The following is a 13,813-nucleotide window of genomic DNA, read 5'->3' on the forward strand; positions in this document are numbered from 1 at the left end:
AATCTCCAGCCATCATCAATATCATGAACTCCACTGAGTTCGGCGGGTAACGGAGTTTATAAGCAACCGGACCGATCCTTTCCAAGATCTCAAATGGTCCAATGTAGCGCGGATTCAACTTTCCTCGCTTGCCGAAACGGGGGACTCCTTTCCATGGAGAGACTTTCAAAAGTACTCTATCCCCTACTTGAAACTCCAACGGTTTCCTTCGTACATCTGCGTAGCTCTTCTGTCTGTCGCGCGCTGTCTTAAGGCGATCCCGTATCTGAAAAATCTTGTCTGTTGTTTCTTGGATCAATTCTGGACCAGTCATTTGCTTGTCACCCACCTCAGCCCAGCACAGTGGGGATCTACACTTGCGCCCATACAAAGCTTCAAACGGCGCAGCCTTGAGGCTTGTGTGATAACTGTTGTAAGAAAATTCAACCAATGGGAGATGAGTATCCCAGCTACCTCCGAAATCGATTGCGCACGCGCGCAGCATATCTTCCAATGTCTGGATTGTTCGCATCGCTTTGCCCATCCGTTTGGGGATGATAAGCTGTACTCATGTCAAGACGAGTACCTAAAGCCCCTTGTAACGATCTCCAAAACCTTGAGGTGAACCGACTATCTCTATCAGAAATGATGGATACTGGGACTCCATGTTTTGAAACTACTTCTCGAATATACAATCGGGCTAACTTTTCCATCTTATCGGTTTCCTTGATCGGCAGGAAGTGCGCTGACTTAGTTAGCCGATCTACAATAACCCAGATCGTGTCGTAACCCCCAGGTGTCCTTGGCAGTTTGGTGATGAAGTCCATAGAGATTTGTTCCCACTTCCACATGGGAATTTCTGGCTGCTGAAGTAACCCCGACGGCTTCTGGTATTCAGCCTTCACCTTCGAACACGTCAGGCACTTACTGACATACGTCGCGATGGCGCCTTTAAGATTGGGCCACCAATACAGCGCTTTAACATCTTGGTACATCTTGTCTGCGCCAGGATGTACGGAATACCGCGTCTTGTGAGCTTCGTTTAATACTTGTTCGCGCAATCCTCCCTTGAGAGGGACCCATATGCGGTTAGCGAAATATAGATTGCCGTTCTCTTTAAGTTCCAAACTCTTAATCATACCCCCAAGGGATTCGTTTTTAACAAACTCTGGTTTCAAGGCTTCTTGCTGAGCGTCTCGATGCGGGTAGAGAGATCTGCGCGAATGGTCAACCTTAGAGCCTTGACTCGTAGCGTTTTTATTCGCTCCTTCCTACTTAGCGCGTCTGCTACCACATTCGCCTTTCCAGGGTGGTACTTAATTTCACAATCATAATCATTCAACAACTCCACCCATCTTCGTTGCCTCATGTTTAAATCCTTTTGATCAAATATATGTTGAAGGCTCTTGTGATCCGTAAAGATTATACACTTCGTACCATAGAGGTAATGGCGCCAAATCTTTAGCGCGAAGACAACCGCTCCAAGTTCCAGAACATGCGTTGTGTAGTTCTTTTCATTGGTCTTGAGTTGGCGCGAGGCATACGCTATGACTTTGTCTCGCTGCATAAGGACACATCCGAGTCCCTGATGTGAAGCGTCGCAGTAAACGACGATGTCATCCGTCCCTTCGGGCAGAGACAAAATTGGCGCACTACATAACTTCTGTTTCAACATTTGAAACGCCGCTTCCTGATTTTCGCCCCAAACAAACTTCTTGTCTTTCTGAGTTAGCGCGGTCAGAGGTAGAGCTATCTTGGAGAAGTTCTCAATGACGCGTCGATAGTAGCCAGCTAGTCCTAGGAATTGCCTCACCTCAGTTGGGGTTTTTGGCGCTTCCCCCAGTTTTCGATGGCCTTGACTTTGGAAGGATCGACGTGTATTCCTTTCTTGTTTACAACGTAACCGAGAAAGTGAACTTCTCTAAGCCAAAACTCACACTTGGAAAACTTCGCATACAACTTTTCTTTCCTCAACAATTCCAAAATCAATCTTAGGTGTTGCTCATGCTCGGCCTTGGTCCGAGAGTAAATCAGAATATCATCTATAAACACAATCACAAACTTGTCCAAGTATGGTCTGCACACGCGGTTCATCAGATCCATGAATACAGCCGGCGCATTAGTTAGCCCGAAAGGCATCACTAAGAACTCATAATGGCCGTATCTAGTTCGGAAGGCTGTTTTCGGCACATCTTCCTCATGGACCCTAAGTTGGTGGTATCCTGACCGTAGATCTATCTTCGAATAATAACTGGATCCCTGCAACTGGTCAAATAAGTCGTCAATCCTTGGTAAGGGGGTACCGATTCTTGACTGTCAGCTTGTTCAGCTCCCTATAGTCAATACACATTCTGAACGAACCATCCTTCTTCTTAACAAACAGTACTGGAGCTCCCCAAGGTGAAATGCTTGGGCGTATGAAACCCTTATCCAATAGTTCCTGTAACTGATTGGATAGCTCTTGCATCTCAGATGGAGCTAGTCGATAAGGCGCTCGAGCTACTGGCGCAGCTCCTGGGACTAAATCAATTCGAAACTCGACTTGTCGCGGCGGCGGCAATCCGGGCAAATCTTCAGGAAAAACTTCTGGAAATTCGCGCACTACTGGTAAGTCTCCAATTCTTCGCTCATCTCCTTTCTCTCTACTACATGCGCCAGGAAGGCGTAGCACCCTTTCCTTAGGCACTTGTGCGCCTTTAGGCACGAAATCAGTTTCGTCGCAACTCCCCTTCTTTCCCCTTGAATCACCAAGGTTTCTTCGTTCAACAGTGGGATCCGAACCTGCTTCTCATGGCAAATAACCTCCGCGTGGTTCTCGACTAACCAATCCATACCTACCACAATGTCAAAACTTCCCAAGTCTATTGGCAACAAGTTTATATTGAACCCGTGACCTCCCATGACTATTACACATTGTTCAGTTCTTTCGTTCGCGCATAACTGCCTACCATTGGCTAGTTCTATAGTATAAGGTGTGTCTAGCCTACTGGTTGCTAGGCCTAGGGAGTCTTTAAACTCAGCGGATATAAACTTAGGTCAGCGCCAGTATCAAATAAGACAGATGCAAAATGGCCGTTAAGCAAAAACGTACCGGTTACCACATTCGGCTCTTCTTTAGCTTCGCCCGCGCCGATCACAAAAGCTCTCCCGCGAGCTTGGTTTCCCCTTTGCGGGCAATCCCGACTGAAATGCCCTGGCTTTCCGCATGCGTAGCAGTTGTCACTGGCTCCAGCTTCCTTAGCACGGCAATTCACCGTCTTGTGCCCTGGCCTGTTACATTTGGCGCACATGACGCTCGCCGCATTCACCCTCGTGGTGAAACTTGCATTTGTTGCACCATGGGTAAGGCCCACTGTATCCTTTCCTTGATGGCTCCGCGGCTTGGACCGCGTAAACCCTTGCGCTCTCCCTGCTTCTTGAACGGTGGCTGCTTGGAGTCGGACCCTCGGTGGTGAGAGTTCCATTTCCTCTTGGAGTCAGAGGTTCGCTGCTCGTTTCCGCGCGTAGTCAACATACCCGCAAGGACCGTATCCCTTGTAAGGGTGATGGCCCGCGCTCTACCCGCCTCATCAAAGGTTGGAGGCGCTGCGGCGTTGAGCGGAACCCTAACAACAGGAGGTAACCCAAAGATATACCTCTCGATCTTCTTTTCCTCCGTGTTTGCCATGTCTGGCACCAACTGGCAAAGCTCGTTGAACCGGTTGTTGTAGGCGTCGATATCCGTTCCTACCATGGTGTGGTTCCAGAATTCCTGTTGTAGACTCTGAATTTCTGCGCGAGAGCAGAACTTTCTCATCAACATTTCCTTCAGCTCCTCCCAGGTCTTGTGAAGAGCAACTTCTCGCCCCAAAGTCTTCACTTGAAGCTTCCACCAAGACGAAGCTGCTTCTTGGAACATGCAGGTCGCGTAAAGGATCTTCTGGTTCTCACTACATCCGCTAATGGAGAGAACTGTCTCCATCTTGTCAATCCAGTTGTAGAGCCCAATGGCCCCTTCGGTTCCCTTGAATGGCCAAGGCCTACAGGCCATAAATGTCTTATAGGAGCACCCTTTATCCAAGGCTCCTGATTCGGGTTCTGAGGTCTCGTTCTCCTGACGACCCTGACTAGATTCGGCCTTGCTGGCCTCATGTGTCGCGATCGCCTACGCGATTATTTCCGCGAGTTCCTCGGGTGTCATGGTAATTCCCTTGGCTCTAGTTGGAGGCATTCTCGCTTTAAAAGAGTGAAAATATATCAACTTAGCGCATGTACTCTGAGCACATAATGTTCTTATCTTTATTTACTAGACACTGTGTGACCCGTGTTCCTAAGTGTGTGTATAGTTTCTTTTGAAAATATTTTCTTTGAAAAATATTTCATGCGATTCCCCAACGGTTATAGTCTAGGTTAAAACTTCTTTTCCTAGTTCGCTATAACCAGTGCTCTGATACCAATCTGTCACACCCGCCCTGAACGGCGGAAACAGCCGGGCGCGCGCGAGTGGGGATTGATAATTAAGCACGGGTCATTGCAAACATTCAAAGTAAGATTTTCATTGCGCATGAAATGTTTAATACAAATACATTACATTGTTTAAAAATTACATAAAAACATCCAAGTATAAAAACTGTTGAAGATTTCCACGCCATATCCCCTTGCGCGGCGGGAACAACCGCGCGCATCGAGGGGATAGAACTAAAATCTTCCAAAAAGCTAGTTTTAGATGTTCAGCGTGAGGTGCTCTAAGTGTGACTCCATGCGCTACCTAGTTATCTCCTGAAAGACACGTAAAACATTTGAATCAGTATAAACTGAGTGAGTTCACAAGTTTTAGTAACTTGATAAATCGTATTGCATCATAGTCTTGATAAAAATCATTCTGAAACATAATTCTGATAAAATCGTTCCGCGGGCTACGCGCGAACATTTCTGGGAATCGTGCTCGTCTGTGTAAGTGGCGCTGCCACTACGAGCGAAATAAGTAATACCGTCCCGCGGGTTACGCGCGGACACTTCTGAAAAACCGCGCTCGTCTGTGTAAGTGGCGCTGCCACTACGAGCGAATAATACCGTCCCGCGGGTTACGCGCGGACGTTGTGCCGGAAAACAAGGCGCTCGTCTGCGTAAGAGGAGCGACCTCTACGAGCGGGCTCAATCCCATAGTACTGCCCCGTGACATGCTAGGCACTCGTCTGTGTAAGAGGTGCGACCCCTACGAGTGGGTGGATCAAACCAGCAGTCCCTACCCTTAGAGTTCCAATGGTAAAGTGATCACTTACTCGTATCGCACTCTTATCGAAAACCATAGATAACCGTTTGCATTGCTCGTAAATATACCATAATGAAACATTATTTAAACACATAATTGCTTGCATTGCTTGTAAGAGTATCATGATAAGACATAATTTAAGTACGTGTCCCTCGCCCCGAAAACAGTTTAAAAATAGTGAAAACAGTGAAAATAGGGGCTGTGAGACTCACCTGTGGTTCTTGTTAAGGGATTAATCGAGATTCGGGTTTTCTTGGTGTTGGCCTCGGAATTGAAGGTCTAGTAACAGGATCGGAAATGAAAACAACGGATGCTTGGGAGATGATTAGTGCAAGTTTGCAGTTCTTAAGAGAGAAGTTTGAAGTGTGTTTGGGTGATAATTTGGGTTACATATTTATAGGCAAGATTTAGGGAACACAATCCCTTGCTTTAGGGGGGTTGTAATCTTTTCATATCTAGGTGTAATGATGATAAAGTATGGAAATTATTATTATTTATTTAAAAGTGGAGGAGTGGATAAAAGATTCTGATTTGATTTGGACAGGACATGCAGGTCTGTGGTTGGTGAGAGTAGGGTGGCTGACAGTTGACTTTTCATGTTACAGTGTGCTTTTCAGGTGCTTTTGTCAGTTGTACAGTAAAAAGTGGAAATCTCTGAAACACGCAACTGTTTCCTTTTTGGGCGGGAATAATCCCCTTATATCTGGAGATTAGGCTAAGTGTTCTGCGCGTATAGCTTTGTGCGCATAGCTTTCTGCGTGAAGGACATTTCTTTGCTGCGGGTAGGTACGTAACCTTCTCGCAGTTAGGGACATTGAGTTTCATTTGTAGATTCTCCAGGTGGTCTTGGTATTTCAACATAGTGATCAGTTATGTTGAAGTCAATTCCATCTTGGAGCTTCAGACAAACTAACTCTCAATGTTCCCGCCATGCGGTGGGGGGGGGGGGTTAGTTCCCCTTCTGCACGCGCATAAACGATTTGGGATGCACCCGCCTTAGCATCATGCGGGACGATCAACCCATTAGACAACATAAAGTTAAGTTACATGAAAACATAAAACCAAAACACTCGCGCATGACGCATATAACATATGCCCACGCTGGTTCTTACATCGCGCGCTCGCGCAGGGCGCACATAACGTGCCTGCGCTGACTCTAAAATAGCGCGCTCGCGCAGGACGCACATAACACATGCCCGCGCTGATTCTAATATAGCGCGCTCGCGCAGGGCGCACATAACACATGCCCGCGCTGATTCTAATATAGCGCGCTTGCGCAGGGCGCACATAACACATGCCCGCGATGATTCTAATTTAGCGCGCATAATATTCACAATCACCTAATTATTAGGTCGATTACTTAGTTTGTAGGGTTGGGAAATTACCGGGTGTCACATTGTTGATCAAGATTCTCAATATACGTGCAAACGACGGAGTGCTGCCCGAGAATCTAGAAAATAATAAGCTAAGCAAGGTAGGGGTTCTACCCAAATAAAATATTATTATTCCAAAGGCTTAGACCCTAGTCGGGGGTATAGCCTAGACCTTGATCAAAGAATTATAAAATACAATGAATAAACTAAAATAATGTTTGATATAGTTAGTACATTGTTTCTTCATTGTTAAGAAACATAAGATATTAACTAAGGATAGAGATAATTTACGTTTCTTCTTGAAGAAGAAACATAACATATACATTTCTTCTTGAAGAAGAAACATGACACATAGTTAGCAAATATAGAGAAAAATTTCATATTAAAAATATATCATTGAAACAAAAGATCAATCAAGGTTTAAGTTATCAAAACCAGACTAAAGGTCTATAGCCTGATTAAGAGACGATCCAGGTATTTACATAAACTTATTTTATTATAGGTCAATCGTTCAATCAATCATTCATTCATTCATTCACAAAGGTTTTCAAACGAGATCACCACATCATTTAGAACAGACAGTCACAGGTGAATACGTTAAACATTTTTCAGTCAAGATAAACGGGGTGTTTATCTTAAACAAAGACTGTCAAATAAAGATTTATGGGATTACGTGATCCCTATTAAAATTCAAGATAGAGAATAAAAACAACTCAGACCGAGTACACATGTGTCTGGATCCAAACATAATCAATCTAGTCTATCAGTTAAGGCTACGTGACCGCAGACTAGAGGTCATAATAAAAGTTCTCCAAAGGGTGTCAATTCCAGGAGAACCGTAATTGTGTGTATGGCAGTGGCACAATCCCATAAATAATAGACGTTTCTGCTGAGATTATTTCATGAAAACTATGTTGTCAGTCAAAGAAAGAATTATAAAAATGTTTTTTGAGTCAACGATTCACCAGCATATCGCTGACATATCCCCCCCCCCCATGATTACAGGAAATAAAAATTAGGACAGGTAGCAAGGAATTATAGCCATCCAAGAAGATAGATGCTCACAAGGTAGAGATGACTCAGTTTTTAAATATTAAAATATTGTAAACAATATTTAAACATGATTTGTAAAAATGAGGTTTATAAATTAAACACTCGGATGTTTATTATCTGAGAAGCTTTTCAATTAAATTAATATTTATTATAAATAAAGGTTTCAAAATATAAATTAATATTTTATTATAAATTAATTAAAGACTTCCACTAAACTCTAATATATTTTCAAAACAGGTACCAACTATTGGTCACACGCCTAGGCCTTAAGTGCGGGTGTGACATTGACCAAACTACTTTCATTACAAACAGGACAATTATGAAACAATCGATGTTCTTTCCAAAAAAAAGGGCACAATATTTTTTACACACATCAATCGACTCATATCCCAAACCAATCTTCTTTAATGTCTTTTTGGCTACATAATGCGAATGGAGAATCTTGTTGCCTTCGGGATGTGAAGATTGCAACAACTCAAGAAGCTTATCAAATGAACTATTAGTTGTTCTTCATCTTCATATGCATAATCTTTTCTATAAAGTCAAGGGAAAAAAACTTAGTACAGCCCGGGTATAATTCCGATTTGACTTCCTTTAACGTTCTTCAAAATCATCACGTACACCGCTAGTCTCTGTTTCCGAGTTTTCTCCGTCGAAATTGGTATCCTCTTCAATACGTTCCTCCATAACGTCATCAATAACACCAACTATATCATTTCTTGGCAGAACATCATCTACAACTACAACCGGAGGAACTGTTCTCACTGTGATAGACCCATTTCGTGTACGATCGGCAGAAACCAAATGAATACATATGATACTTCACTGTGTTAAACGATACTAACTCAGTATTATAACACTTTGCACACGCACATCTAAATTGCCTTTGCTATCGACTTGTCCTCTACACATTTCAATAAAAGAGTTAAGTCCTTGCTTGTACTCAGCTGAGCTACGGTCCATTTCGGTAATCCAGCTTCTATTGACAAGAGGCATGATGCAAAATCAGATTTTCATACACCCTGTCCTGTGACAAAAACCCACGTATGAGGGTTTATAAGCAAAGAACTTTCAGACAATGAACTAATGTATGTCTGTCTATAAACTGTTCCTTTTTTTTATTATTTTTTCGTTCAACCACTACTTTTTAACAATATATATTTTTTTTTGGATTTTGGGTGCAGTGTTTCCAAAGAGTTGTTAGTTCAGTTAGATGCTATGATACATTCTGTACCTCCGGGCAACAAAGGAGAAGGATGGGTGGTAGTAATATGCATGATAAAACCCTTTTCTCCCCTTTTGTTGTTTATTTAATTGATATTGTATTTTGTGTTTATCATGCTTTGAGTTTTTTTTTTTAAATTGCATAAGGTAATGAACAGAAGAAGAAAGAAATGACTCAAGCCTTCCTTCTCTTCTAAACCACCTTGATCATCTTGCAAGCTTAAAAAGACAAACAAGTAATTTTACACTATATGCAATCTTTCTTTTCAGTTTTGTAGTACTAGATGTAAACTAATTTTTCAGGTTGCTGCAAGGGCATAACTCAGGGTCGATAAAGATGAGTGGTTCATCGTTGAAGTTAATACACTTTGATAGGGAAACACAAGAGTAAGTATATATATATATATATATATATATATATATATGTATGTATATATATATATATATAGCTTCTATTAAGCATAATTCTACCTACACACAAACAAATCGGCTCATATTAAGCACATGTTTACCTGTAAACATACAAATCGGTTCATATTAACCAAAATTTTATGTATCGACACCCGAATTTTGGGGGTTCTTGCAGCAAAAGTCGATCCGCCCGCCAAAGAGGTGCAGCAATGGTGCATCGGTGGTGGTGCTCCGACGAGATATGCCTCCGTCAAGGAGGTGCAACGGTGGTTGGCTCCGATGGATGACGACGGCAGCGGTGGTGGTGGATAACGTGGTGTCGCAGTGGAGGAAGGGAATGAATTGTGATGAAAAGTGAGGCTGAATTGGAGGGAAATATCCGGGTTTCTACTTTTCTGGAAGGATGAAACCCTAACCATTGGATTGCATATGAAAGAACCATTCTGATCTAATAATAAAAGAAATCACGCAGATTTAGGATTAGCGGAGACATTTTAAGAAGTCGCTGCAAAGTGTCGCCGCTAATTCTCAGATTTCTTGTAGTGTTCGTTGAACTTAAGCACTTCCTAGCCTTGAGGATGCTTGGGAAGATCCCTCTTATGATTAACCCCACGAGCAGATGGAGGTTTTTGTGGTTGGGTGTCACGTTGTGTGTGACTACCATCATCAAGTTGAATTTAGTCTAGATTGGCATATCATTATCTAGTGTTTTGGATCAAATACAAATTAAATAAACGTGCTAATTAATTGTGAGAATCAAGTAGTTTAATTATATATACAACATAGTGTAATTATAGTGTAGTGTAATTACAACATAACGTAATTACAATACGATTTAATTACATAATTACACTACTTGATTCGCACAATTAGCATGCTTATTTAGTTTGTATGTTAACTTTCTCCTCAATCTCTAATGGGTCATCACCTTTTGCGAAGCTACTACCATTGTCAACATACCCCAGTCATGTAATAAACAAGGGAAACATCTTGATAACCAATGCTACTATCGTTCCCTAACTCGTGTCAACATGTCTAAATATAATTAAAGAGTCAACTATATCATGATCAAACAAACGCCTAATTATAATATATTATAATCAAAACCCTTTGGTCCTCAATAAATTTTTAATCTCATAAACTTCCTTTCCAAGTTAAACGACTTTAACTAACGTGCTACTTCACGTCTTAACATTAATAGATTTCTTAATTACCTTATGTATACCATTCGCTTAAAATGACGCATTTACACAACAAGACACAAATAAATATATAGGTTATGTTCTGATTAAAAAAATCTAGCTGGTTAATCAACAACCTATTAACCTGTTAACCTGATATTAGTTACACCCTAAAATTTACATTCATATAGTTATTGCTTTGCCTCAAACTCATGATTATTAATTTAATAAAACCATGAAGGACTAAATAACTCTTATGTATTTAACATCTTCTTATTGTTTGTATAGGTGTTCATAAAGAAAACAAAAGGGATATACCAATAAAGCTATAAAACTTTTTATAGAATTTAATAATATATAGTCCCACCCTCTCCATCACCTTCTTATTCTACTACCCTTCTCGGATCCCATCCACCATTAAAGGATCCAAAAAACCTTCAACAAGCATCTCTCTCTCTCACCCTAAAAAACATCTTCCGAAATGGCACTTCTCACTTTACCACTTTCTTCCGAAACACAAAAAGTACAACCCACAAAACGCAGAAAACAACACAAACAAAAACCTAAACCTAAAACCAAACAACAAAGCCAACCACCACCACCATCTTCTTCATGGGATCAGTTCAAAAACCTGTTAACCTGCAAACAAATGGACGTTGTGGGGTCCCCCAAGGTCCATGAAGAGGTTAAAAACCCTAACGGGTATTCCAAACTGAAATCTTGTAGCTCTATATGCAGTTTCAGGGATGTTGTGCATGGGAATACTAGGGTGGTTCATAGGGCTGATAACTCGCCGGAGAGTAGCAGCGTAGGCCTGAATTCTGGCCTTCTTCGCCGGAAAAAGCAGGTGACTGACGGTGGGTCGTCTTCTTCTTCTTCCAAGAGTTTAACTGGTTCGGTGAGAACTAGTGGCCATGGAAGCCATACGTCATCTTCTAGAGGCATGCAGTTTAGAAAGCTTTCTGGATGTTATGAGTGTCATTCCATTGTTGATCCTTCAAGGTTAATCTCAACCTTATATAATTTTGTTTTAGTATATTTTTTAATAATTTGATATTTAGTAATTTTTTTTGATTTTTCAAGCTTATTTGGTTAGATTTACGGAAATAAAAAATTGAACTCACCATCATATTTATGAGGGTAAACACCTTACCACTAAATCGGAATTCTGTTTTTTGAATAGTGTCACAGAAAAATTGAACCGAGTATCATTTGTATCTTTGTTAGGACAAACAATAGGTACGTTTTGGGTATGTGAATTCGAATCCAGTTACGAACCAACCAAATTTTAATTGACGTCTAAAATTTTTCAATTCGAGGAAACCGATTTGAATAAACCGAATAAACTCAAAAACTAATTCGCTAAACGCTTATTCTGATTTTAATGATTTACAGGTATACAATACCAAGAAGCACCGTTTGTGTGTGCTCAAAATGTGGAGAGGTCTTCCCCAAAATGGAGAGCTTGGAACACCATCAAGCTGTGAGACATGCTGGTAATCTTTTTGTTTTTCATAAAAATAAATTTATATCACCTTTTTTTTGAAAATTTAAAATTAATCATTTAATATTATATATAGTTTTAAAAATAAACTATAATTTCTATGCATAGACATAATTTGTAGTCTTGCCATTAAGTGTCTTTTCTTGTCATATAGCTCAATAGATTGTTACTATTTACGTTCATCTGGCATATACTCATGTTCCTACTTAAAAACACATGTTACTATTTATGTCATTGGCATCTACCACCTCATAAACACGAAAATACCATATACATACATATTTTTTTCTTGCATTGCATTGTCAATATCACATTTACCTACTCATGCTCCTCATTAAAAAATTCTAATATATTAATACATATAAAATATTACTTTTCGACGTGCCATTAAACTGGTTTACTAGACCAATTTGGTCGAAGAAACATTTGAATGATAACTCTATAAACGTGATTAACTTGTCACATGATGATTCAGATACACTATAACATGGGCAAGAGAGGGTCGGTGAGAGTTAGTTGTTGAGATTTAAAAAACCATATCAGAAAAAAGATAAATATTTAAAGTCTAAAACAATAAATTTTGAATTATTGTTTTAAAAAATATATGTTAAGTAAAATTTGTATTTAAACCTTTTACCTTCTATGAATATACCCGTACGTGTAAATAAATGCTAGAGAGAAAACCAAGAAATAGAATAATTAATCCACCGACACTATCACTTAAATATTCTAGTCTATTAATTGTACTTAGTGCCAAGGGCATTTTCGTAATTTCTGTTTGACAAACTTTTACTACAGTGTCGGAGCTGGGTCCGGATGATTCGGGTCGAAACATAGTCGAGATAATATTCAAATCCAGCTGGCTCAAACGTGACCATCCGATCTTCACAATCGAACGGATATTAAAAGTCCACAACTCACGTCGGACCATCCAACGTTTCGAGGACTACCGTGACGCCGTCAAGACACGCGCCACTGCCACTGCTTCACGGTGCGCAGCCGACGGTAATGAGCTACTCCGCTTCCACTGCACTACCGTCGGCTGCGCTCTGGGAGCCTGCAACTCCTCTAGTCTCTGCACCATTATCCCAGGGTGTGGTGTTTGCACCATCATCCGCCACGGGTTCCAAAGCTTAAAAGCTGTTGGAACCGGTGGTGGTGGGGACAGTGGTGCAGGAAAGGGAGGAGTGCGGACGACGGCTAGCAGTGGCAGGGCGCATGACTGCCTCGGGGTTGACCCCCATGGGCGTAGGGCGATGCTTGTATGTCGGGTTATTGCCGGTAAAGTGAAGCGCGTGGCGGAAGACGTGCCGGCGGAGGAGGATGGGCCGTATGACTCGGTGGCAGGCTGTGCCGGGTTGTACTCTAATCTTGAGGAGTTGTACGTTTTTAATCCTAGGGCCACTCTTCCTTGCTTTGTTGTCATATACAAGGCCCTTCAAAGTTGACCTTTTTAATGGGTGTGGTTTTTTTTTATTTATTTATTTATTTTTTTTTAAGTTTTAACCCATGATGTGAATTTATTTGTATTTTACTTTGAAAATCATAATATGTTGAATGTTTATTAAATCTTTAAATAATTAACTATGGATTAAGAAAAACTATACAAATCTTTGGGTATTTGATAATGTATTTATATAGACAATATCCAAGTATAAACGTCTTAGTTTTTTTTTTATAAAAAAACGAAGTATAAAAGCTCTTACTTCTATTTCTATTTCTTTTTGGTTATTGTTTTTCGTTTGGAAGCTTAGAGTGTCGTGGTCCGAAAGCATACATAGTCAATTGACTATAAGACATAAAATTACAAGTGATTTGTTTTATCGATGTCACATGA

The 13,813-nt window shown here is 40.8% G+C and overlaps 1 protein-coding gene across 1 annotated transcript; it reads left to right on the plus strand.

Annotated features, from left to right (window-relative positions):
- The first annotated feature begins 10,953 nt into the window (after positions 1-10,953).
- Positions 10,954-13,453, plus strand: LOC143548388 (uncharacterized). Its single transcript, XM_077039573.1, has 3 exons — positions 10,954-11,474; positions 11,868-11,968; positions 12,775-13,453. The coding sequence occupies exons 1-3, from the start codon at positions 10,954-10,956 to the stop codon at positions 13,422-13,424; spliced, it is 1,272 nt and encodes a 423-aa protein (XP_076895688.1). The 3' UTR covers positions 13,425-13,453.
- The last annotated feature ends 360 nt before the right edge of the window (positions 13,454-13,813 follow it).

This window comes from Bidens hawaiensis, unplaced genomic scaffold (genome assembly GCF_021521415.1).
Source record: "Bidens hawaiensis isolate Kalapana, Puna unplaced genomic scaffold, B.hawaiensis_p1.1 tig00015077_1, whole genome shotgun sequence".
In the NCBI taxonomy this organism is placed as follows: Eukaryota; Viridiplantae; Streptophyta; class Magnoliopsida; order Asterales; family Asteraceae; genus Bidens; species Bidens hawaiensis.